The sequence below is a fragment of the Hyla sarda genome, chromosome 4 (assembly GCF_029499605.1).
Source record: "Hyla sarda isolate aHylSar1 chromosome 4, aHylSar1.hap1, whole genome shotgun sequence".
NCBI lineage: Eukaryota > Metazoa > Chordata > Amphibia > Anura > Hylidae > Hyla > Hyla sarda.
This window is the reverse complement of record NC_079192.1, coordinates 345462136-345490010: the sequence shown is the minus strand read 5'-3', so window position 1 is coordinate 345490010 and position 27875 is coordinate 345462136. Positions and strand designations below refer to the sequence as shown.

Here is a 27875-nt window from a genome sequence, read left to right as displayed (position 1 = left end):
TCCACCATCTGAGAGATGCACGGACCTCGGTCGACAGGTTGCACTTTTTGTCCAACCCACTGGGGTTGCGATTCCAGACCTTCAAGACTTGATCTTGGAGAGGCCGGAGCTGCCATAGGGCCCAGGGGACTGCCTCTGCAGACGCTGACATATGACCCAACATCTTCATTAGAGTTCTGATGGGAACCTTGCGAGGGACCATCAAAAACTCGGCGGCTCTTATGACTCGACCTTTCCTTTCTGGAGTGAGGGATAGAGTCATCTGAGAGGAGTTCAGGACAAACCCCAGAAACTTCCTTGAGGTGGACGGGTTGATTTCTGATTTCTCCCAATTTATAAGCCAGCCCAAGCGCTGGAGAAAATCTAGAGCCAGATGAAGATGAGACTGTAGAACGTCTAGAGTAGCGGCTTTTAGAAGCCAGTCGTCTAGATAAGGAATGATCTCTAGACCTTTTAGTCTTAGAGCAGAGACCACTGGAGCCACCACCTTTGTAAAGGTGTGGGGGGCTGAAGTGATGCCGAAAGGCAGAACAGCGAACTGGAAATGCTTTACCATACCGTTTATGGTGACAGCAACCCTCAAATATTTCCTGTGAGCAGGAAAAATAGGAACATGCAGGTAAGCATCCTTCAAGTCGATGGTAACCATGAGATCTTGAGGGTCCAGGATACTGACTACTGAGCGAATGGTTTCCATCCTGAACCGCCTTTTCCTTATGAAACGGTTCAAAAAGCGAAGATCTATGATCATACGCCAGTCGCCCGATGGTTTCGGCACCAGAAATATTGGGGAATACACCCCTGACCCTCTTTGGTCGGGGGGAACTTCTTCTAGTGCATGTTTCCCCACATACTGTAGGACAGAGTCCTCTAGAATAGCCTGTTTTGGCTGAGGAAGTAACTTTGTTAAAACAAATTTCCTTAGAGGAGGGGAAATGAAATCTATTTTGTACCCCGACTGAATGACATCCAGAACCCAAGGATCCTGGATTTCTTGCATCCAGGTTGACAGAAACAAACTTAAATGTCCTCCGACCGGAGGGGGATTGGTAGATAGCTTCTCTACCTGAACTTCCCGAGGGGAAGGGAGAGGGGAAATGTTGGTGGACCTTAGAGGAGAGTCATAGCTCGGCTTTACGGTCTTTACCGCGGCCGCGTCCTCCACCACGCTTTTGAGTAGACTGGCGTCTCTGGGATCTGGAAGGGCCCTGGAACTTCCCCCCCCCTGGATCTACCCTTGCCCCGAAAGGACTGTACAGGTAGGCATTTACCTTTTTTATCCGCAAAACCCTCCATGATTCGGTCTAACTCAGACCCAAAGAGCCAATTAGGCTCAAAGGGCATCCCACAGAGGTTGAACTTTGAGGTATTATCAGCTACCCAGGGACGCAACCACAGGGGGCGCCTGCTTGCGGATGAGAGCGCCATGGACTTGGCAGCAAGTTTGAGGTGCTGTTGGGATGATTCGCATAGGAAGTCTACCCCAAGGAGTAGCGTTTTGAAGCTGTCCAGAATATCCTCCCTAGCAACATTACTTTCAATCTCAGACTGAATGCGTTGTACGCGTTCTTTGACAAAGTCGGCAACCTCACTTGAAGCGACAGCCACCGAGGCAGATGCTGAGGCCGCCGAATAGTTGCGTCTTAGAAGGGAGTCCACCTTTCTGTCAAGGGGGTCCTGGAGGTTACTGCCATCATCTGCAGGAACTAGAACCCTCTTGGACAGCTTGTTAACAGCCATATCCACTTTTGGCGGTGGCATCCAGGATTCCGACTCAGCTTCTGATAGAGGAAACATCAGCTTGAACCTCCGGGTAACAACAGCAGGCTTGTCTGGGTGCTTCCACTCGGCTTTCATCAGTTTCCTGAGTGTATCATCCACTTTGAAAACCAGAGGTCCTCTAGAGGTGGATGTAGAGGCTTCCCCTTGATCAACATCCTGATCCCTTGATCGGATGGATCTAAGCAATCTCTGCGTCTTTTCCACAGGAAAAAGAGGCGGAGAGATCACTTCCTCAACTGACTGTTCCGACTGATCGCCCACGGACATAACGGAATCCTCCACGACAGATGGAGGACCAGACTCGGTCCTAGGCCTCTTAGGGGCAAAGGAATTCTTGATCTCGTTGATAGAATTTCCCATGAATTCTTTCATCCAGATGAACATGTCCTGGACTGTAGGTTCAGCTGGATTAACGGGTGGACGACATCCAGGACACCTGTTATATTCATAGGAATCAGGCAGTGGAGTACCACAGTCAGCGCAAGTTAGATGGCGCTTCTTTGAAGCAGACTTGCGACTACCAGCATGTGTATCACTCGATGGAGGAGTGGACATAGTTCTGGAATTAAAACAATAGGTTAGAAAGACACCAGAACTGTTACCATTGCAGCGCAAATGGAAAAAGAGTACCTATTGAAAAATAGACAAGCTCTTTTACAAAACCCAAGAATAGCAGGAACCACACAAGTGTAGTCAAGCTAGCAAGGCAGCAAGAGGCCAAATGAAGGCCAGTACTGCCTTAAATAGGGGAGAGGGCGGCAATTTTAAAATAAGCCCCGCCCCTCCAGGAAGTCAGAGCACCAACCAGATCGAAATCTAAAAAACGATCTGAAATAAACCATTTTTGCTCTGAGCCCCTTCCTTACCTTGGAAGGGGCAAGTAACTAATATATTAAGTATAATAATAGTTAAAACTAGCGCTCATTGCGCCAGAAGGCTCCGATGCCGGACCGGAAGTCGTCAGATGACGCACTTCCGGTCCACGGCTCCGCACACAGCAGAGGACCGGAGCGAGACAGCGGCGCTGCCTGAAAAGGTAAGGGCGGAATGCCCGAGTAGCAGAGGGATCGGAGGATCCCTGAACCATAGAGGGTGGCGCTCAGCGCCGCCTGAACAGAGAAAATAAACTGTATCTACGAACCCGTACCGAGTCCCGGGTCATAGATACAGAGTCTGAAAAAACTCAGCTGGGGCAGCGCCAAACAACGCCGCCCAGGCTGACAGAAAAAAAGGGGCAGCAAGCTGCAACCCTGCTAGAAACAAACCCTTCTCCACATAAAGAGGGGGAAGGGAAAAACTCCATGCAGGCTCTGCTAAAAATCAGAGCCTGCACCGTCCTGCTGTCCTGCACAGGACAGAAAAAAAGCAATGTGGCCTAAGGGAGGAGGCCTTATATGGGGGTTCTAATTAAGTCTTTAATTACTTGGGCGGAATTAAAAATTCCACCGTCCTGCCAGCTTCACAGGGGCAGAACACCCCACTTGTGCTGCTGGTTAGGACGTAAGGGAATAGTATTTTTTTGGTTGCACCATACATTTTAAGGTAAAATGTGTGATGTCATTACAAAGGACAACTGGTCGTGAAAAACAAGCCCTCATACTTGTCTGTGGATGAAAATATAAGTGTTATGATTTTTAGAAGGCGAGGAGGAAAAAACAAAAAACGTAAAAATAAAATTGTTCTTAAGGCCCAAATGGGCTTAGTCCTTAAGGTGATACTAATTTTCGTACAAAAAGTTATGATTTTATTTTATTTTTTTAAGTAGTAAAACAAAACAAAACCAATTTAATTGTACAGACCTACAAAATAAAGATAACATTCATTTTTACCGAAAAGAGGACTTGGTAGAAACAGAAGCCCCTTAAAGTTTCAAAATGTTGTTGTTTTTTTTCAAATTTTGCCCCACAAATAACTTTTTGTTTGTTTCACAGTAGATTTGGTGGTAAGGAGGGAAAAACGAAACCCCAAAAATGAAAATTGGCTCGATCCTGAAAGGGTTAAGCTAACAATAGTGTGTAACAGGTGGGTTCAATAGTAATGAAGCCATACTTTTGGCTGCATTCTAGCAGTTTGGATGATCATGAAAATTGCTTTTAACAGGAGCTACCCACAGTCAGACAGGCGTGGCCAGGGGTTCGTAATGCAAGTTCTCTGAGCAAGCGCTCACTCCCGATGTCTGTCTGCTCAGAGTACATGTGTGATGCTAGAGGCAGAAAGCTTGTTCACTTTCTGACTCTAGTGACCAGCGCATTGCCAGCAGCCTAACAAGAAGGAACAGGCATCTGGAGCGAGCACATGCTAATAGAACTTGCTGCAGGCATGTCAAAATGATGGAGCGCGCATCCGCTGGGATCTGTGTGTCAATCATACAGTGGTCCCAGTGCTTACATCAACAAGCTAAAATACTATGTCCCAAAATAACAAAACTGGTACGATTAAAAACGATAGATCGTGGCACAAAAAATGATCCCTCATACAGCCCATATAAGGAAAAATTAAAGTCTTACATTGGTCAGAAGTGGACAATTTTAACAAATTAAGGATGCAGGGCATACAGATATGCCCTCGCCCTCTGGTACTTAAAGGGGTACTCTGGTGGAAAACAATTTTTTTAAAACCCACTTGTGCCAGAAAGTTAAACAGATTTGTAAATTACTTCTATTTAAAAATCTGAATACTTACAGGACTTATCAGCTGATGTATACTACAGAGGAAGTTCTTTTCATTTTGAATTTCCTTTCTGTCTGACCACAGTGCTCTCTGCTGACACCTCTGTCCATGTCAGGAACTGTCCAGTGTAGGAGCAATCTTAGTGTTTTGCAACCAATGTGCCTCCAGCTGTTGCATAACTACAACTCCCAGCATGTATGGTCTGTCATGCTGAGAGTTGTAGTTTTGCAACAGCTCAAGGTCCCCCCCCCATGTGAATGTACAGGGTACATTCAGACGGGCGGGATTACAGCTAGTTTTCTGCTGCAAGTTTGAGATGTCGCAGCTCAAACTCCCAGTAAGAAACTCCCAGTAAACCCGCCTGTGTGAATGTACCCTAAAAACACTACACTACACCGACACAAAATAAAAAGTAAAACACTACATATACAAATACCCCTACACAGTCCCAACCCCCATAAATAAATAATAAAACGCATTGTAAGGCACTGTTTCCAAAACAGAGTCTCCAGCTGTTGAAAAACAACAACTCCCAGTATAGCCGGACAACCACTGACTGTCCAGGCATGCTGGGAGTTTTTCAACAGCTGGAGACACCCCATTTGGGAAATGTCGTAGGGTATTTTTGTGGCAGATTCAAATCCCAAATCTAGACCTCAAATGCGCATGGCGCTCTCTCGCTTCGGAACCCTGTCGTATTTCAAGGAAACAGTTTAGAGCCACATATGGGGTATTTCCGTACTCGTGAGAAATTGTGTTACAATTTCTGGGGGATTTTTTCTCCTTTTACCCCTTATGAAAAGGGTAAAGTTGGGGGTCTACACCAGCATGTTAGTGTAAAAAATAATAATTTTTACACTAACATGCTGGTGTTGCCCCATCCTTTTAATTTTCACAAGCTGTAAAAGGAAAAAAAGACCCCCAAAATTTGTAACGCACTATGTACATTTGAGGCCTAAATTGGTGATTTGCACAGGGGTGGCTGATTTTACAGTGGTTCTGATATAAACACAAAACAATAAATACCCAGATGTGACACCATTTTGGAAACTACCCCCCTCACGGAACATAACAAGGGGTATAGGGAGCCTTAACATCCCACAGGTGTTTGGCGAATTTTCGTTAAAGTTGGATGTGAAAATTAAAAAAAAAATGTTTTCACTAAAATGCTGGTGTTTCCCTACATTTTTCATTTTCACAACGGAGAATAGGAAAAAAGCCCCCAAAATTTGTAACCCCATTTCTTCTGAGTAAGAACATACCCCATATGTGGATGTAAAGTGCTCTGCGGGTGAACTACAATGCTCAGAAGAGAAGGAGCGCCATTGGGCTTTTTGAGAGAGAATTAGGCTGGAGTTGAAGGCTATGTGTGTTTACAAAGCCCCCCGTGATGCCAGAACAGTGGACCCCCTCCACATTTGACCCCATTTTGGAAACTACACCCCTCATGGAATGTAACAAGGGGTACAATGAGCATTTACACCCCACAGGTGTCTGACAGATTTTTTGAACAGTCATCCATAAAAATGAAAAATTTAATTTTTCATTTGCACAGCCTACTGTTCCAAAGATCTGTCAAATGCCAGTGGGGTGTAAATACTCACGGCACCCCTTATTAAATTCTCTGATGGGTGTAGTTTACAAAATGGGGTCACATGTGGGGGGTCCACTGTTCTGGCACCACGGGGGCTTTGTAAACGCACATGGCCCCTGACTTCCATTCCAACCAAATTCTCTCTCCAATAGCCCAATGGCGCTCCTTCTCTTCTGAGCATTGCAGTTTGCCCGCAGAGCACTGTACACCTTGCTCACTGTACCCCTCGTTACGTTCCTTAAGGGGTGTAGTTTCCAAAATAGTATGCCATGTGTTTTTTTTTTTTACTGTTCTGGCATCAAGGGGGCTTCCTAAATGCGACATGCCCCCAAAAACCATTTCAGCAAAATTCGCTCTCCAAAAGCCCAATGTCGCTCCTTCTCTAGTGCACCCAAAGAGCTTTGGTTTGGGGTTACAAATTTTGGCTACATTTTCTCCTATTACTCCTTGTGAAAATGAAAAGTTTGGGGTAACACCAGCATTTTAGTGTTAAAAATCGAATTTTTCATTTTCACGTCCCACTTTAACGAAAGTTCGTCAATCACCTGCGGGGTGTTAAGGCTCACTATACCCCTTGTTACGTTCCTTGAGGGTGTAGTTTTCAAAATAGTATGCCATGGGGGAGATTTATCAAAGGATTTAGACTGTTTTTTCCTGTCTAAATTTGTCTCACAGAAAGTCTCAGTCTAAATATGTGCGACTTTTCTGCGACTTTTGCTGTAGAGGATTTTTAGAACATGATGCATGCAAGTCTATTTTAGACAGAAATGCATTGGAAAATGCATTGGTACTGAATTTATCAAGTGCGACTTTTGTGCGACAAGTCGCATCTGCCCAAAGTACGCTGAAATGTCAGACCATGTTGGAGCAAGTCTAAATGCAGTTTAACCCGATAACGACCAAGTATAGACGTCCAGGTTGGCGGGCGTTCCCGCACCTGGACATCTATACTCGTCCATTATTCTCGTGGGTGCTGCCCAGTGCACCCACGAGATCGCGGCAGGGACTCGGCTGTATCACACAGCCGGGACCCTGCTGCACTGCCAGGACCGAAGTAAACTTTGGTCCCGGCAGTTTTAACCCTTACAGCCGCGGTCGGAAGTGACCGCGGGCTGTAAGTGTTATGACAGAGGGAGGGAGCTCCCTCTGTCACTCCTGCAGCACCCCGCATCGTGATCGCGGGGTGCTGCGTGTAATACGCGGCTGGCCGGGGCCTGCCGCACTGCCGGGAGTGAAGTTCACTTCACTCCCGGCAGTTTAACCCTTACAGCCGCGGTCAGAAGTGACCGCGCGCTGTAAGGAGTTCTGACAGAGGGAGGGGGCTCCCTCTGTCTCCTCTGCAGCACCCCGCAGCGCGATCGCGGGGTGCTGCTGCATACCTGGGCAGCCGGGGGTCCTACAAAGACCCCCAGGTCTGCCCTGGGTATTGCCTGAAAGGACGTGCCAGAGGCACGTCCTGATATGCTGCCTGCTAGTGAAAACTGGCAGGCAGCATATAACTGCAATGCTTTGGAATATACTAAGTATTCCAAAGCATTAAAAAGTGTAAAAATAAATAAATAAATAAAATAAAAGTGTAAAAATAAATAAAAATGTAATAAAAGTGTAAATAAAAAAAAAATAAAAAAAAATATATATATATATATATGTTAAAAATACATTTATTAAATGAATCTAATTTAAAAAAATGCATAATGTGTAGGATCGCATTGGCGGACATCCCCAGCATGTAATATGCTGCGGATGTCCACCATGTGATCCTACACATTATGCAGCAGTCACGGTAATGAGCTCCCTGCTGCGGCTGGGTAGCTTTGTGTGTCCACTCATAGCGGCGGATCTCCCGCCGGCAGTCATGAGCGGACACACTGAGCTACCCAGCCGCAGCAGTGATGGATATATTCGCCATGAGCGGGTGCTTATTCCCACAACATGGCGGATATATCCATCAGGAGCCTTAACTGTCACAGACAGACGCGTTATACTGCCAGCCGACCAAGGACCAATCAGAGTGGTCCCTGGTCCAGCCAATAACTTGTAGGGGTGCGGTATATAAATGGGGTCACTTGTGGGGGTACTGTTCTGCCCTGAAAGCCAAATGGCGCTCCTCTCCTTCTGAGTCCTACCACGCGGCCAAGGAACCATATATAGCCAAAGCGGGGGTATTTCCGAACATGGGACAAGCAGCTAAATAAAATATAGGGTGCATTTCTTTCAATATCAGAAGTGATGTACAAAAAATATGCCCCCCAAATGATGCATTAGTGAAAAATTGCAAATTTCGAATTTTTAACACTGACTTTGTAATAATTCCTGCCAAAAAACTATGGTGTTAAAATACTCACTGTACCCCCTAGCGAATACCTTGAGGGGTCTAGTTTTTAAAATGGGGTCATTTGGGGGGTGTTCCTATGTTCTACTACCTTTTAATTTCTGCAAACCTTGCATCTGAAAGTATAAGTTTCATAAACTATTTGGTCAGTATGTATAAATATATGCAACCTATTAGTGTTAAAATAGCAAAAAATCGTAATTTTTTGTAAAAATGTCATGATTTTTTGCATTGTAAAAAAAAACTACAAATGATATCGGCTTACTTTTACTATGTACATGAAGGACAACTTGTGACAAAAAAACAATGTCAGAATTATCGTGATTGGCAAAACGTTACCAGAGTTATTCTCTAATAAAGACAGACATCTCCGATTTGAAAAAACAGGTCTGGTCTTTCAGGGGCGTACAGGTTTATTTGTATTGGTGCTTAAGGGGTTAAGCTGTAGACCCTGAAGTCTGAGCACAGAATTTATCAAGGGCTGTGAGACCTTTGATAAATTAGGAGCCCAATAGACAGGAGACTACCACATACGCTGTTCTATAAGCATACCCAGAATAGACTAGATTAGTAAATGTCCTCCATTGTGTTTTTTTTTTTTTTTTTTTTACTGTTCTGGCATTATGGGGGCTTCCAAAATGGGACATGCCCCCCAAAAACCATTTCAGCAAAATTTGCGCTCCAAAAGCCAAATGCAGCTCCTTCTCTACTGCACCCACAGAGCACTTAACATCCACATTTGAGGTATTTCCTTACTCGAGAGAACCTTTTACCCCTTGTAAAAACGGGAAAAAAATGGAGCATTTTTAAATACATTTTTAATAATAAAAATAACATTTTTGTGTAAAAAATAGAGATTTAGATTTTTCTCCTCCATTTTGCTGCTATTCCTGTGAAACACCTAAAGGGTTAACAAACTTTTTGAATGTCATTTTGAATACTTTGAGGGGTTCAGTTTTCATAATGGGGTCCATTATAGGGGATTTCCAACATAAAGACCCTCATATTTACTTACTGAACTAGTCCCTGAAAAATTCTGATTTTGAAATTTTCAGGAAAAACTGGAAAATTGCTGCTAAACTTTGAAGCCCTCTGATGTCTTCAAAAAGTAAAAACATGTCAACTTTATGATGCAAACGTAGTTAAATTATATATTGATTCACATATACAATATGTTATTTGACATGTCCCTTATCCTTATAAGCAGAGAGCTTCCAAGTTAGAAAAATGCTAAATTTTCAAATTTTTCCTGAAATTTTTGAATTTTTCACCAAGAAATGATGCAAATATCGACGTAAATTTACAAGTAACATAAAGTAGAATATGTCACGAAAAAACAATCTCGGTATCAAATTTATAAGTAAAAGCATCCCAAAGTTATTAATGCTTAAAGCGATAGTGGTCAGATTTGCAAAAAATGCTCCCGTCTTTAGGGTTATAATGGGCTCAGTCCCCAAGGGGTTAAGCACACTCAAATTCTTACTAAAAGGGATGAAGTAGTAAAATTAAGCCTATATAAAGTAGGTATTATAATTGTATTGACCTACAGAATAAAGATAGTAGGGAAGATTTATCAAAACCTGTCCAGAGGAAAAGTTGCCCATAGCAACCAATCAGATTGCTTCTTTCATTTTGCAGAGGCCTTGTTAAAAATGAAAGAAGCGAGCTGATTGGTTGCTATGGGCAACTTTTCCTCTGGACAGGTTTTGATAAATCTCCCCCAATGTGTCATTTTAACAATATAGCGCATTGTGTTGTAGAAACATTACCCCCCAAGAGTTTTAAAATTGCGTTTTTTTAATCGATTTAATCGATTCAATAGATTTTGTGGTAGGTCAATATAAAATAAGCCCTCATACAGTACTGTAGGTGAAGAATTTAAAGAGTTATTGCTATTAAAAGACGAGGAGGAAAAAAACTGAAAATACAAAAATGAAAAATGACTGCGTCCTCTAAGGGTTAATGAGTGGGTAGTTCACAGGACTTCAGTACTATGGGCATCCCTGGGAAGCAGTGCCCGGTGTCCGCCATGTGGCAGCTGATAACTTTACCCAGATGACAATACCCGAGCGCTGCACAGGTCACTGCCACATCCACTTGGAGGGGAAATAACAGCGGCCAATGGGGAGACGCCTTCTATCCGCCAATCGAGCCCTGGCCAGCACAGCCAATCAGGAGCGGCGTGACGAGTCAACTTGCGGTGAACTGGTGTACAGCTGGAGCGGCTCTGCATTCAGCTTAGTGCTGCTGGAGTGAGGACGCGGCTGTAGCCCGGAGCTCTGTGTCTCCTCAGCGCTGGATTCCTGCGCTCAGTCCAGCTGCCATGGAGCCCGTCACTGGGGTTCTCACCTGTACTGCCTTGTTCTGGGCGCTGGCTTTACCGGCCAGTAGTCTGTACGTGTCTGGAGACAGAGGTGAGTGGCGGAGCCCGCTACATGGACCGTGCACCGGGAAGGCTGCGGGGAAAGTTTGTTCTGTCACAACTTGGAGGGGAAAGGCTGCGGGGACTGAGAGAATCCGCAGCTCGGAGACAGCAGTGTGTGCGCGAGGCTTTATTAGAAACACACTGCTTGTGCTGACACAATGCGGTAATGGAAAGTAACGCTGCGCACCGCTCGCCTCCGCTCCGCGCGGTTACTCACTAGTTAACCTTGCGAGTTGTGACAAGTTGTGTGGTAACTTCTAGTTGGATGGAAGCGGGGACGGGCTGGATGAGAGCCCCCCGAGAGCGGGACATTATAGAGGGCTGACATAATACTATCCAGGCTGCCAGGGGAGGGGAGCAGATCTTCTGCTGTATCCCATCATGTGGTGGGGTTAACAAAGTGCTGTAGAACTACTCTGCAGCCAATGACAGGTACATGGGACTGTACAAGGTATAGTGTGGACTGCATATACCATCTTGTGGTGCACAACCAATAGTGGGGTTACCATTAGGGATGAGTGGCATATGCCATGTTCGAATTTGCCATATTATTTTGCGAATATATGGATGAATAGATTTGCGAAATTCTCATATTCATTATATTTTGTGTAATTTTTTTTTCTCATATGCGTAAAGTTATGCGCATATTTGCGAATATTGAGCCCTTCCTTCTTTATTGGTATAGGGAACTAATGGGCTAGTGCAGTGGTCTCCAACCTGCGGACCTCCACAAAACTACAACTCCAGCATGCACGGACAGCCGTTGGCTGTCCGTGCATGCTGGAGTTGTAGTTTTGCAACATCTGGAGGTCTGCAGGTGGGAGACCACTGCACTAGCCCATTAGTTCCCTATACCATTAAAGAAAGGAGGGCTCAATATTCACGAATATGCGCATATGCGAAGAGCAGAGAGGGATGCATTGATCACTGATGTGTACTGTGAACAAAAAAAAAAGCGAATATTCGTAATTGCGAATATATAGTGCTATATTCGCGAATTCGTAAATATGCGATATTCGCGATTTATAATTCGAAATGCGAATATTCAACACTGATTACCATATACGAGGCTGAAGTTGCTTTCTTCGGCAGCTTCTTATTCACTGAAGTTGCTTTCTTCGAGCATTGTCTTATAGATGACAGACCTTTTCTCCTTATTTTTCTGCAGTAAACCAGTTTTTTATACATGTTTGAATATTATTTGGGAACAATTGAATTCAGAAGAGAAAATCTAGATTGTTTGTTTTTGCTGAAAGAAAACGATAGTAAAATATGCATTTTGAATAAGTAGCTGATGAATTTAACCCCTTAACCCCCTAAGGACCAGGCCATTTTACACCTTAGGACCAGAGCATTTTTTGAACATCTGACCACTGTCACTTTAAACATTAACTCTGGGATTCTTTTACTTATCATTCAGATTCTGAGATTGTTTTTTCGTGACATATTCTACTTTAACATGGTGGTAAATTTTTGTGGTAACTTGCATCCTTTCTTGGTGAAAAATCCCCAAATTTGATGAAAAATATGAAAATGTTGCTTTTTTCTAACTTTGAAGCTCTCTGCTTGTAAGGAAAATGGATATTCCAAATAAAACATTTTTTTTATTCACATTTCCAATATGTCAAATCATAAAATTAACAAGTTTTTACTTTTGGAAGACACCAGAGGGCTTCAAAGTTCAGCAGCAATTTTGCAATTTTTCACAATTTTCAAACTCACTATTTTTCAGGGACCAGTTCAGGTTTGAAGTGGATTTGAAGGCTTTTCATATTAGAAATACCCCATAAATGACCCCATTATAAAAACTGCACCCTTCAAAGTATTCAAAATGACATTCAGTAAGTGTATTAACCCTTTAGGTGTTTCACAGGAATAGCAGCAAAGTGAAGGAGAAAATTCACAATCTTAATTTTTTACACTTGCATGTTCTTGTAGACCCAATTTTTGAATTTTTACAAGGGGTAAAAGGAGAAAATGTATACTTATATTTGTAGCCCAATTTCTCTCGAGTAAGCACATACCTCATATGTCTATGTAAATTGTTCGGCGGGCGCAGTAGACGGCTCAGAAGGGAAGGAGCGACAAGGGGATTTTGAAGAGTGTTTTTCTGAAATGGTTTTTGGGGGGCATGTTGCATTTAGGAAGCCCCTATGGAGCCAGAACAGCAAAAAAAAACCCACATGGCATACCATTTTGGAAACTAGACCCCGTGAGGAAAGTAACAAGGAATAAAGTGAGCCTTAATACCCCACAGGGGTTTCACGACTTTTGCATATGTAAAAAAATTTTTTTTTTCACTAAAATGTCCCCCCCCCCCCCACATTTCACATTTTTGCAAGAGTTAATAGCAGAAAATACCCCCCAAAATTTGTAAGCCCTCATCTCTTGAGTATGGAGGTACCCCATAAGTTGACCTGAAGTGCACTATGGGCGAGCTACAATGCTCAGGAGTCATATCTGGCTTTTTGAGAGCAAATTTTGCTCGGGGGGGGGCATGTCGCATTTAGGAAGCCCCTATGGTGCCAGGACAGCAAAAAAAAAAAACACATGTCATACTATTTCGGAAACTACATCCCTCAAGGAACATAACAAGGGGTACAGTGAGTCTTCACACCCCACAGGTGTTTGATAAATATTCATGAAGTGGGATGTGAAAATGAAAAATTTGATTTTTTTTTTACACTAAAATGCTGGGGTTACACCAAATTTTTCATTTTCACAAGTGGTAAAAGGAGAAAATGTCACCGTAAGTTTGTAAATACATTTCTTTGGAGTAAGGACATACCTCAAGTCTGGGCGTAAACAGCTTGCACACTGGTCTGAGAGGAGCAGGTCGCATTAAGGGGCCTAGAGCTTCTGCGTTGCGGCCTATGGAGCCAGAACAGTGGGACCCCCCCTACAGGGGCATTACATGGGGTAAATAACTGTGGTACACTAACTAAAATGGGGTACAGTGGAACATAAAATTATAAAACAAGTTATGTTCCCAGAATGATGACCCAGAGCATAGCCGAAACAAAAAAATATGCCCGCCCCAAACCCTATGCTCTAAATCATCATTCTGGGAATGTGACGTGTGTGTGTGGCCGTCCCTAACCTGTTGCCTCAAATACGCACCCCGCTCAGGTGGAGAGAGAGGGAGAGCGCTGCGCATTTGAGGCAACAAAAAAAGTCCCCGATGATAGTGACTCAGTAACCCATGACCCAGAGAAAAAAATACCCCCAGAGGTCTCATGATTTTTTTTTTTTTTTTTGTAAATTTTTTTTGGGCAATTTAGTGGTTTTATGGTGTTAAAATTTGGAATGTACTCTGGACATTGTACATTGGGGTCAAATTATGGAAAATTAAAATGAAAAGGGAAAATTTAGTACTGCATGGAAGTGTGATACTCCCTGAAGCAGTTTTTAATGCAGAGGCCCGGATGATCGGGGCAAGTGTCACATTGATAGGTGGTGTCCTTCCGAATCCCCCTCCTGTTACACACTCTGCATTTTTTCTGGGATCGTCCCTTCTTTCCAGTGTGGGGGACCTCACCTGGAAAGTGTTGGCCTGGGACGATCCTGGCACCTATAACTCCAGTTCCTTGGGAAGTCCGGCCTGCTCTTTCCCGGTCGACAAAGATCAGGACCTTTAGAACTTCTTCTTGGAACTGGAGGAATGTCCCTGTGTTGCCAGCGTACTGGGACAGTACAAAAGCGTTGTACATGGCAACCTGTACCAAGTAGACCGCAACTTTTTTGTGCCATACCTGTTTTCCGCATGGCCATGTATGGCTTGAGGACTTGATCAGAAAGATAAACTCCCCCCATATACCGATTGTAGTCCAGAATACAATCGGGCTTGAGGACCGGTGTTGTGGTACCTCGCACAGGGACAGGCGAGCTGCCGCTACCATGAATAGTGGTCAGCATAAAGACATCCCTCTTATCCTTATACCTGACCAACAGGTTTTCATGGGTAAGGGCACGGGACTCACCCTTGGGAATAGGTGTCTGCAGAAAATTTAGAGGGAGGCCTCTCTGGTTTTTCCGCACGGTCCCACAAGCGGACGTGGATCTGGCGGCAAGGGATGTGAAGAGAGGGATGCTGGTATAAAAGTTGTCCACGTACACGTGGTAACACTTATCCAGCAAAGGGTGCACAAGCTCCCAAACGATTTTCCCGCTAACACCCAGAGTGGGGGAACAATCTGGGGGTTCAATACGGGAATCTCGTCCCTCATACACTCTAAACTTGAGTGTACCCGGAGGTACTCTCACAAAGTTTATAGAGCTTCACGCCATACCGCGCCCGCTTCGAGGGAATATACTGGCGGAAGATGAGTCTCCCCTTAAAACTGATAAGAGACTCATCAACCGAGAGGTCCCTGAGCGGTACGTAGGCCTCTAAAAATTTGGCCCCAAAGTGATCGATGACCGGCCTCACTTTGTAAAGCCGGTCATGGGCGGGATCACCTCGGGGCGGACATGCTGCATTATCTGCATAATGCAGGCATTTCCGAATGGCCTCAAACCGCCTCCGTGCCATGACCATACTGTATAGCGGGGTCTGGTAGATGTCCCTGCTCCAGTACTGTCTGACACTTTGTTTTTTGACCAGGCCCATATGCAGCAAGAGGCCCCAAAATGTCCTAATCTCTGCTGAATCAAATGCATACCATTCATTGGGCCTGGCCAAAACAGAATCAGGGTGGTGGGCAATGAACTGCCTGGCGTACAGATTCGTCTGCTCCACCATTAGATTGACTATTTCAGTTTTTTTTTCAGTGACAGTTTTGTCAATTTCAGTGAATCCAGAATTGTCAATCCGGAGTCGCCAACAAACTCCGGAACCCGTGGCTGATAAGTCTCTGGGGGTCTCCAGACAGGTTCACCGGAAGGGGGCTCCGTTAAACTTGTCTGGGGGGTCTGACTCCTAGTACGAGCAGCATCACCACTTGCACTAGTGCCGGCCACTGGGCCACTATCATGGGATAAAGATGCTTTTCAAAACTATTCTACCATCTCCATACCATCTCATTGCTACGTCATGACTACGGAGCATCCAATTCTTCTTTTATTGGGCTCTTGTGGAGAGGGAACCAGCCTTGCTAAGCTGTCTCTCTAAATTAGACTGGGAGGGGTCTACAGATGCTAGATTAGCAGTTATATAATCTGGCAGTTTTGTTCCAACATATTGGGGATTGGTTTCATCACACACTAAAAAGAAATTTAGATCATGGAGGTGCTGCAGTAAACCACTTCACCTGCAGTATCTATTTCTACAGCTGATGCTGAGCCTTCAACATCGATACTTGTCTGTCTTCTTCACTGTTTCCACCAGACTCGAGTCAACAGTGTGTATATCAAGATGTAACGTGAAATGCTCCCATGACTGAGATGACTTGATTCGCATGCTGTTCAGCTTCAGGGAACAGTGAGCCAAATCCCTTAACCTGCAGTATGTAGTTCTAGTCACTTTAGTTTTTCTTTATTACAACACAAGTTTTTATTTTATTTATTATATAATTTTTTTTTTTTTTTTTTTTTTATAGCACTGCCGCCATATACACTTGCATATCCTTTCTATCTACTACTTGCCGTAGTATAAGCACCGAGGGAGATTTATAAAAATCTGTAGAGGAAGAGTAGTGCAGTTGCTCATGGCAACCAATCAGACTCTTTAAAAATGAAAGAAGCAATCTGGTTGCTTCTCTCATATGTTTTTAGACCTCCTCATAATCCAGTATTCTGGAAAGAATATTTCTCGGCTCCATCGGGGCTCCCAGCATGATAAACCCGCCTACAGAGCCTGAGGTAATCAGTTTAAGCTTAGCGTCTGCAGGAGATGGACACTAGTCTGGGGTTCTCCCCAGACTTGGTCTAACATTTCTTTAATTTTTTCAGATAGGGACATTTAGTTTCTTATTTCCTTTTATTTTCCTGTTTTCAGGTGGGGACTCAAGAACATATAGCGTTCAATGTTTCCCCATTTGCGATTGAGGGTGCACAGACATCGTGGATGTACGGTCAACCCCCTCTCGCCAACGGCCAGCGCCTGGGGTTGTACCTCATGGGTCCGGGTCCCCCACTTTTCCCTGCTCGTCTAGCTTTTCTAGCCCGGCATGATGCAGGTGACTAAAAGCTGGCTGAAGGCTTCATCAGGAAGACTTCATCAGGAAGACTTCATTAGGTAAGTTCTTCTGACTAAGGTGAGTATATTTCCCCCTTTTTTCTTAGGTACTGGACTCTCAACAGCTGGAGACGCCCTTTTTTCTATAAGGGTTTATGGGACTGGCCAGGAGGGGGTTCTTCCCTCCCTTTTTACTCTATGGGGGAAAGTTTTTATTGGGGTTTGAGCAGTAGCATTTATATAATGCGGGCATGTGTGTGTTTGGAGCACAGTATGTATGTGGCGGCTGTCCTCAGCAGCCGCGGCGTATCTGTTTGGTGGGCGGGCGCTCCTTCAGCCCGGCCGCATGGAAGTTTTTACTTTCGTTTTCAGCAGTGTTCTGCCGACGGCGTTCGTCTGCCCCGTTCCCCTGGGGCGCACATGCGTTCACAAGGTGCGCTCTGGGCCGGGAGCGGGCGCCATCATTATCTGGGTTGTTATTTATTTGGCGGCCCGATGCACGTTGGCTCCGCCCACCCTGAGCCGCCGAAGGCTTTCAGGATGGCGCGAATCCCCTCCAATCAGCGCTGTGCATGTGCAGGGGGTTTACAGAGCCAATCAAAAGTGTCCTTGTAATTGACACGCCCCCTCTGGCCATTGGTCCAGCGTTTTCTCTCCCCCTCTCTCAGAGGCTCCTATGCTGGAGATTTTCTGGGTTCTGCTTCCATGCGCAGCCGCTGTGCTGCCTTTGCCACAGGCTACCTGGTAACCCTCCTTTGCTCCATGTGGCTTATAGCCTGGAATGCGGACACAGCCTTCAAGAAGTGAGGCGACGGGCGGAAAGAGTTCCTTATATCTCTGGATAAGGCTCGCAGAACCACTTTCCATCGGAAGTCCTCCTCTTTCCGTTCCTGCGGACCTTTGGTACCAACATAGGTCCAGCCAGGTGCCTTCACGGGGACTCATTCCAGTTCCCTTTCATCCAGGGAGTAATTGTCCCTGTTCCTTCAGGGGAACGTTTGAGTTTTTTTTTTTTTTTTTTTTATTCCAACCTCTTTGTGGTCCCCAAGACGGGCGTTGCTGTTTGCCCAATCTTGGTTCTCGAGCATCTTCTGCTTCCCATTTGAAATGGAGTCTCTCCATTCGGTGCTGGAGTCCATGGTTCAAGGGGAGTATTTCTTCCCTCATTGGACATCAAGGAGGCCTGCCTCCACATTCCAATATTTCCCGGTCATCAGCAGTACTTCCGCTTTGCAGTTCCGGACGGTCATTTTCTATTGTGGCTCTCCCTTTCGGTCTGACCCTCCGGGTCCTTACCGAGGACCTGACACCTGTGATAGCCCTGTTACGGACAAGAGTTGTTTCAGTGATTCCTTTCTTGGGCGACCTCCTGATCAGAGCTCCAACCAGGGCTCAGACTCTGGGGAGTCTTAGTCTCAACCTCCAACCCTTGTTTTCTCTTCGGTTGGATGGTTAATCGTGACAAGTTCAACCTCTCCCCTGGGGCTGAAGTTCGACGCTGCCTCTGCCTGGTTTATACTCTGCCCGACATTTGGCTGACTCTCTTGTCAGGAGTCAGATAACTTCGGTATCCTGCTCCGGTTTCCATTCGCTTTTGCATACTGTCCTGGGTTGGTTGCTGGCGGCCGTGGAGGCCGTGCCATTCGCCCAGTTTCATCACTGACCTCTTCAACTGGTTGTTCTCTTCCGGTAGGACAAGTCCCCTTTTTGTCTCTCGACTGCAAGATCATTCTCTCTCGACAGTTTGTCGGTCCCTTCTATGGTGGCTTCGTTTCCCCCTGCCTTTCAGGGGCACTCCTTCCTGCCGGTCTGTTGGACTGGGGAGGCGTTTTCAAGGATCGACCGGTCTGGGGCCTTGGTTCCCCCCCCCCCAGAAGCCCTTCTCCCCATCAACATGCTGGGACTAGGGCAATTCTATCTTTGCTTGTTTCTTCGGGAAATTCCCTTCTGGGCGGAACTCAAGTTTCCGACCATCTCGGCGATCTTCATTCCGGACATATTCAACTGGTAGGTGGTCTGTCTCAGCTGGTCCTCAGCCGTCCAAGGCGAGTGGTCCCTACATCCGGAGGTGTTTGTAGTGACCTGCAACCTCTAGAGCGCTCCATGCGCGGACCTCTACTCGTCCCGCCACAACTGCAGCATTCCTCTCTCCTGGTCGGGCTGTGCCCTACCATATGTTTCCTCCCCTTCCTCTCATTCCAGAGTCCTGAGGAAACTCACAGCAGAGGGCGTTCCCGCCATTCTCGTGGCCCAGACTGGCTTCTGTGGGCGTGATACGTCGTTGTGGTCAGGCTCCTAACTACTTACCGCTGTGCCTTCCCTCTCGCCCAGACCTCCTATCTTAGGTCCCCTGTGCCACCCCTATTTACTGTCTCTGCTTTTGACGGCGTGCAGGTTGAGACCGCGGTTTCTCTTCCCAAGTGGTTCGCACCATGCTGAGGGCTCGCAAGCCTTCCCCTGCGAAGATTTACCACCATACCTGGCGGTCTTATTTTCATTGGTTTGAATCTCAGCCTTTTTTCTCTGGTCGTGGTTTCCTTCCACGACCCCTTTTCCTTCTCCAGTCAGGGTTGGCTCTCAGCTCCCTTTAGGGTCAAATTTTGGCCCTTTTCAAGGTCCTCTGGCATTCAATTCTCATGTCCAGACCTGATTCAGGGAGTGGCACACACTGCCCCTCCTTCTCGGTCCCCTTCTCCCCCTTAGGACTTACACTTGGTCTTAGGTGCCCTGCAAGGTGCTCCTTTTGAACTTCTCAGGGACGTTCCTCTTTGCCTCCTTCTCTGGAAGGTGGTGTTCCTTATTACGCTTTCCACTGTTAGGTGGGTGTCAGAGCTGTCAGTATTCTCCTGCCATTCTGCCTTCCTTGTTGTATACCAGGACAAGTTGTTTTCCGTTCAGGTCCGTCCTTTTTACTTGAGATGGTTTCGACTTTTTCATCTCAATGAGGACATCGTCCTGCCGTCTTTTTGTCCGGCCCCTTCTCATCCCAGGGAGTTTGCTACACAAACTGGTTGTGGAGAGGGCTGTTCGGTCTTCTGTCACTTCCTTTCGGCAGTGTGACTCCTTTTTTTTGTTTTTCCGGAAGGTCGTCTTACAGGATGACCTGCTTCTATGGCCACCATTTTTCGGTGGATCCAGTCTGCTTACCGCTGCAAGGGGAAGATTCCCCCTTCCGGTTTTTGCCTCATTCCGCCCGTTTTTCGGGGCATCCTGGGCCTTTCACTTCGTGGCTTCGGCCTTGCAGTTCTGTACAGCGGCCACATGGCAGTCTTTGCTCTTTCACAAGGTTCTACCAGATTCATAATTTTGCATCAGCTGATGCTACTCTGGGCCGTAAGGCGTTGCAGGCGGCGCTGGTCCAGCCGTTAACCTGATTCCTTACCCACTCAAGGGACTGCTTTGGTACGTCCCTAGGTCTGTAACCCAATGGAGCCAATAGAGAAAAAGTGATTTTTGTCTTACTGTAAAATCCTTTTCTCGGAAGATCCATTGGGGGACACAGCTCCCGCCCTTTCTTTGGTGTTCCTGTGTTTGGTTACCTGTCCGAGGATGTGTTCAGTTATTTTTTTTTGTTCTGGTTGCCTCAGACTGGTCTTGGTTCTCTACCGGTCGGTCATCTCCTACTGCTTGGTGACTAAACTGATTACCTCAGGCTCTGTAGGCAGGTATATCCTGCTGGGAGGAGCCGACTTTTTTTGTTTCCATAGTGTCAAGACTCCTAGCAACAAAAGCATATACCCAAATTCTGTGTCCCCCAATGGATCCTCCAAGAAAAGGATTTTACGGTAAGACAAAAATCACTTTTTGCTGAATTGGGAGGAGATATAATATATATTTAGTGACACCCCCCCCCCCCCCCCCCCCCCCCCACGACCTACGATGGCCCGACAAAAGATAATTTCAACATGCGATTGGCTCTCAGAGGCCATCGCATGTTGAAGGCAACAGCAACATATGATGCTTTTGTATGTCGGGGCCATCGCATAAACTGCTATCCGGCAGCACAGACTGCTTCAGCTGCCACGGATAGCCGTTTATGGTGCCCCGTGTGCTTCGGTGATGGTCTCTTACCAGTCCTTGGGGCTCCGGACCGTCCTCTCCGGGATCCCCTGCATAGTCGGCGCTCTCCTTCGTCACGTTGCTGCGCACGCCGTCCCGTCCTCCAATAGGAGCGGCATGCATAATGACGTGATGGCGGCGACAGAGCGAGGGTCGCGGGGAAGCAGAGACGTCCAGAGCGTCGGGGACACCCCGGGGACGCGGCAACAGTGATGGAAGGCGACATCCAGGGCACCGGTGATGGTCTGGCGCGGCGTGGACAGGTGAGTATAACTTCCTATTCTTTCCATTGCACGGATCCCTCAACAAACGATGGTTCATTTGAACAGATTACCATCTTATGTTGAGAGACCACTGTGTATGTATGTGTGTGTGTGTATGTGTATGTATATATATATATAATATATTCTCATACTCTTTTCTGATTAGTGTACTGTCACTACGAGGACTAGGAGTATTTAAACTAGGAAGGGGGATGAAAATCCAGGAGTCCAATTGCCCTCAAAACAATGCCAGAACAGAACATATCAGTAGCACAGAGGCTAAGAAATGACGAGCTCAGGTTCCGGTCTACAAATGCCCTCAGTTTAGGTAATAAAATCAATGAACTTGGGTCAATAAGGGCATCTGAGAATGTAGATTTAGTGGCTGTTACTGAGACATGGTTTAATGAAAGTAATGACTGGAACATATCCATACATGGTACTTTTTTTTTTTTTTTTTTTTTTTATACAGAAGAGACAGAGAAGGCAAGAAAGGAGGAGGAGTGGCCCTATATGTGAAAGATAGCATAAAATCTAACCTAATACAAGTTAGTGAGGCAAACAGTCAGTTTGGGTTACGTTGCAGTCTGGTAATCGGACAGTAACTCGTGTAGGTGTGATATATAGACCACCAGGCCAAGTTAAAGAATTAGATGATCTACTAGTTGAAGAAATGGCTAAAATGACAATGAAGTTTCCCATAATGATAACTTCTCCTTTCAATCTTCCGTATATAAATTGGAAAACCAAAATAGCTATTTCTGCCAGGAGTACAGATATTCTAAATTTCCTACTGGGATTATCTCTACAACATTTGGCTGCGGAGCCAACCCGGAGGGAGGCCGTTTTTGGATTTGGTATTTCACAAATGCGATTTGGTATGTTATATTGTAGGTGAAAGCTTGGGATCTAGTGATCACCAGTCAGTGTGGTTTAATAGAAGAACAATGAAGGAGTCATCACACCACACAAAGTTTTAGATTTTAGAACAGACTTTTCAAAAATGAGATTAATCATAAATGAGTCCCTATCAGACTGGAAAGGATTACATGGAGTCCAGGAGACATGGGACTACTTAAAAGACGCATTATTGAAGGCAACAGAAAATTGCATTAGACTTGTCAGAAAAAGCAGAAAAAGGAAGAGACCACGTTGGTACTCAGCAGAAGTGGCCACAATCATAGAATTTTTTATTTTTTTAAATGCACACATTAACCCCTTCCTTAAGTTTATATCACCCCCCCCCCTTTTCCCAAATTCCATATAAATATATAAACATAATAAAAATGTGGTATCGCCGTGTGCGTAAATGTACACTATAAAAATTCTTAAACCGCACGGTCAATGGCGTACATGCAAAAAAATTCCAGTCCAAAATAGTGTATTTTTGGTAACTTTTTATACCATAAAAAATTAATAAAAAGCGATCAAAAAGTCAAATCATAACAAAAATAGTAACTTCAGATCACGGCGCAAAATATAAGCCCTCATACAGCCCCATAACATGAGAAAATTTAAGTTATATGGGTCAGAAGTGGACAATTTTAAATGTATTAATTCTCGTGCATGTGGTTATGATTTTTTTTCCCCCAGAAGTACGATAAAATCAAACCTATATAAGTAGGGAATAATTTTAATCGTATGGACCTGAAGAATAGTGTTATTTTTACCCAAAAATGTACTGCGTAGAAATGAAAGCCCCCAAAATGCACAAAATGTCATAAATTTTTTTGTTGTTTTTTTTTTAAACAAATTAGAACTGGTGACTCCCAAAAAGTCCTTATGTGTTTTATTTTTATTTTTTATTATTTTTTTAGGCGCAAAACTTAAAGGGTTATATTTTTAAAAGGTAAGGAGGAAAAATGAAAGTGCAAAAAAACGCTTTGTCCTTAAGGGGTTAAAACAATAAATAACTAGATTAAAAACAAAGGAAGGAAGGAAGGTATGTTGAAGAGAATGAAGGGATAGCCGACTGCCTTAATGAATACCGTATTTATCGGCGTATAACACGCACTTTTTAGGCTAAAATTTTTAGCCTAAAGTCTATGTGCGTGTTATACGCCGATACACCCCCAGGAAAGGCAGGGGGAGAGAGGCCGTCGCTGCCCGCTTCTCTCCCCCTGCCTTTCCTGGGGTCTAGAGCCCTGCTGCCGGCCCCATTTCCGGCGCCGACAGCCAGGGGGAGGCAACGGGGCAGCGGCACCCATTGCCGGCGCCGCTGCCCCGTTGCCTCCCCCCCCATCCCCGGTGGCATTACCTGGGTCGGGTCCGCGTTGCTGCAGGCCTCCGGCGTGCGTCCCCTGCTTCGTTGCAATGCACGGCGCGGCGCACTGACGTCATGCGCCGCAGCGCATAGCAACGACGAAGCTGACGCACGCCGGAGGCCTGCAGCAGCGCGGACCCGACCCAGGTAATTATGCCACCGGGGATGGGGGGAGGCAACGGGGCAGCGGCGCCGGCAATGGGTGCCGCTGCCTCTTCTCTCCCCCTGGCTATCGGCGCCGGCACCGATAGTCAGGGGGACAGAACGGGCAGCGGCGCCGATAGCCAGGGGGAGAGAAGGGCCGGCAGCAGGGCTCTAGACCCCAGGAAAGGCAGGGGGAGAGAAGCGGGCAGCGACTGCCTCTCTCCCCCTTCCTTTCCTGGGGGTGTATCGGGGTATACAAGCGCACACACGCACCCTCATTTTACCATGGATATTTGGGTAAAAAAACTTTTTTTACCCAAATATCCTTGGAAAAATGAGGGTGCGTGTTAAGGGCCGGTGCGTGGTACACCCCAATAAATACGGTACTTCTGTTCAGTTTTTATAGAAGGGGGTGGTGGGGGGAAGGAAAAGGACCTCAATTGGGGAGGAAGACTAATGAATCGTTTGCATGTGTCCTTGCAGAGGAATAGGTTCTGTGTTTGCTGTCTAAAGTGAAGACAAATAAGTCACAGGGGCCTGATGGGATACACCCAAAATTAAGAGCTTAGTGGTGAGCTAGCAAAACCGTTAACAGATTTATTTAACCAATCACTGGTAACAGGAGTCGTCCCGGAAGATTGAAAATTAGCAAATGTTGTGCTTATTCACAAGAAAGGTAGGGAGGAATCAAGCAACTAAAGGCCAGTAAGTATGACATCAATAGTGGGGCAATTAACCCCATAACGACCATGGACGTAAATGTATGTCCTGGTTTGGCGGGACTTCGCGCACCAGGATGTACATTTACGTCCTGTGTATGACCGTGAGCATCGTAACGGTGCTTGCGTCATACACGGCAGGTTCCGGCTGCTAGCATCAGCCGGGGAGCCATTGGTATTGGCCGACATCCGCGATCGCACGGATGTCCGCCATTAACCCCTCTGATGCCGTGATCAATACGGATCACGGCATCTGTGGCAGTGTGGTACTTTGAATGGATGATCGGATCGCCCGCAGCGATCTGATCATCCAGCATGTCGGCCGGAGGTCCCCTCACCTGGCGCCGGCCGTCTCCCAGGGTCTTCTGGTCTGAGAGCAGACCAGAGCAGAATATCACCGATAATACTATGCATAGCACTGAACCGTATTAGCAATCAAATGATTGCTATAGATAGTCCCATATGGGGACATAAAGTGTAAAATAAAAGTAGAAAAATGTTAAAAAAAAGTTAAAAATTCCCTCCCCAATAAAAATTTGTCAGTTTTTCCCATTTTACCCCCAAAAAGCGTATATATTTTTTTTTTATAAACATATTTGGTATTGCCGCATGCGTAAATGTCCAAACTTTCAAAATATTATGTTAATGATCCCATACAGTGACTGGCGTAAACGTAAAAAAATGTCTAAAAATGCTGCTTTTTTTGTCACATTTTATTCAAAAAAATTTATAAAACATCTAAAAGATTTATATATGCAAATGTAGTATCGATAAAAAGTACGGATGACAGTGCAAAAAATGAGCCCTCATACCGCCCTATATACAGAAAAATGAAAACGTTTTATAGGTGGTCAAAATAGGGCGACCCACAGAATAAAGAACACATGTCATTTTTACCGTAAAGTGTATAGTGTGAAAACAAAACCCTCCAAAATGTGCAAAATTGTGGTTTTCATTTAAATTTCCTCCCCAAATTTTTTTTTTTGGGGGGTTGTTCGTCGTACCTTTTATGGTAAAATGAGGTTTCATTACAAAGTACAATTGGTCACGCAAAAAACAAGCCCTTTATATGGGTCTGTAGATGGAAATATAAGTTATGCAAAAAACGCAAAAATTAAATTGGCCTTGTCCTTAAGGTTAAAATGGGCTTGGTCCTTAAGGGGTTAAGGGATTAATTGAGGCATATGTTGAAGCTACTGTACCTGGCATAGCTTACTGCCTCCATTATGGAGAAGTAGACGCAAAATTTTACAAACTCATAATCAACATTTATGTTTTCTTGCCAAAGCTCTGGAAGGCATCCTGTGCTCAGACTGCTACTGAGGCTTCCATTAGGGCTTCCTGTGTCTGTAAATGTTTATTGCAACTTTTAAAGATGTGGGCTAATAATAACACTGAGTTTGTCAAGCTGACTGATTCCCTTTTTATTTGCTATTTTTTCTTTTTATTATCATCTACTTATGGAAATCGACCATAAACAAACATACAGAAATTCATAATTGACTCAGACTAAATTTTAGTACCTGTTATTTGCAAAAACTTTTCATATATAATGTAGATAAAATTTTGTCCTATACATTGGTTAATACTCTTGTAACTGTACTATTGCCTGTGCAGGGGTGTGGAAATTTAAAAAAAAACTACTTGTCCAAGGGACTAAAGCGGAACACAATCTACTTGTCCCTCAAGAAAATCCACTTGCCCCGGTAGATAAAATAATTTCGACCAAAATAGTACGATCCCCCCCCCCCCCCCCCACTAGACCACAAGGGATGGATATAAGATCCTTTTAGACACTGTCACCTTAGACAGCGGTGATCTAATGGTTTAATAGCGGCCACAGTGATCGCAGCATGCCAGGATATTAGTGGCTGGAGGGCTGTAGCTCCTTTTACGCTTGAGCCAAGCCCAGAAAAGTCTAGAGGTAACTTTTTGATCACCATAAAAAATTTCTAATATGAAGTGACCAAAAATGAGCAATTCTGGACTATTCTTTTACATTTACACCGTTCACCGTACGTTTAATTAACATTATATTTTAATAGCCTGGACATTTCCACATGTAGCGATACCACTTATGTTTACTATTGTACATTATTTTTATTAAAAGAAAATTGGAAACTTTTATTAGGAAAGGGGCTTATTCACATATTTTTTAAAATATTTTAAACACTAATTTTCAGTCTTCATAGGGACATGTGTTACTGGGGGGTGTACTGCTTCTCCAGTTTATGTGGTGCACTTTACTTACTAATTATGTGTCAGAAAATGCTGGAAGTTGCATTTAGTTAGTAGATAACTACAACTCCCAGCATGCCCTGATTCAGCCTATGGTTGTGTGGGGGTTGCAGCATGTTGCACTGTATTAGTACAGTTAAGGTTATTGTGTAACATGCTAGGAGTTGTAGTTTTGGTTTGTGTCAGCTGTAGAGCCATAGTCTGTGTCAGGGAATACAGGGAATTACAGTTAGTAACTACAACACCCAGCATGCCCTGATGCAGCCTATGGCTTTGCATCTGACCCGAACCAAAACTACAACTCCCAGCATGTTACACTTTATCGTTCTACAGTTTAGGTTATGGTGCAACATGCTGGGAGTTGTAGTTTTGGTTCGGGCGTGTTTGCGTGCATCCGTGGGGCTCTTGGTCGGCGGGTGAGTATGAAGGGGGTGGGATTCTGGGGGTGCAGTTTAGTGCGGGGGGCCAGAAGCCACAAAAAATAAATTAAATTAGATAGCACAACTGGCGGCAGTGCCCCCCCCCCCACATCATACATTACATACACACATGACAGATACATCATACACATACACTCGCACCATACATATGCACACATCATACATACACCCGCCACTGCCCACCCCACATCATACAACACACACACTCACACTATACATATATACACACACACCATACATACACCGCTGCCCACCCCACATCATAGATCACATACACAGACATCACAGACATCACGCCCACCCACAGACAGACATCACGCCCACCCACAGACAGACATCACGCCCACCCACAGACAGACATCACGCCCACCCACAGACAGACATCACGCCCACCCACAGACAGACATCACGCCCACCCACAGACAGACATCACGCCCACCCACAGACAGACATCACGCCCACCCACAGACAGACATCACGCCCACCCACAGACAGACATCACGCCCACCCACACACAGACAGACATCACGCCCACCCACACACAGACAGACATCACGCCCACCCACACACAGACAGACATCACGCCCACCCACACACAGACAGACATCACGCCCACCCACACACAGACAGACATCACGCCCACCCACACACAGACAGACATCACGCCCACCCACACACAGACAGACATCACGCCCACCCACACACAGACAGACATCACGCCCACCCACACACAGACAGACATCACGCCCACCCACACACAGACAGACATCACGCCCACCCACACACAGACAGACATCACGCCCACCCACACACAGACAGACATCACGCCCA

The 27875-nt window shown here is 45.4% G+C and overlaps 1 protein-coding gene across 1 annotated transcript in view; it reads left to right on the top strand.

Annotated features, from left to right (window-relative positions):
• The first annotated feature begins 10108 nt into the window (after window positions 1–10108).
• LOC130267183 (A disintegrin and metalloproteinase with thrombospondin motifs 2-like) overlaps window positions 10109–27875 on the top strand; it is a 761535-nt gene continuing 743768 nt past the window's right edge. Inside the window, 1 exon segment of the mRNA XM_056516542.1 lies at window positions 10109–10792. Coding sequence (XP_056372517.1) covers window positions 10702–10792 — 91 coding nt within the window. The 5' untranslated portion in view covers window positions 10109–10701.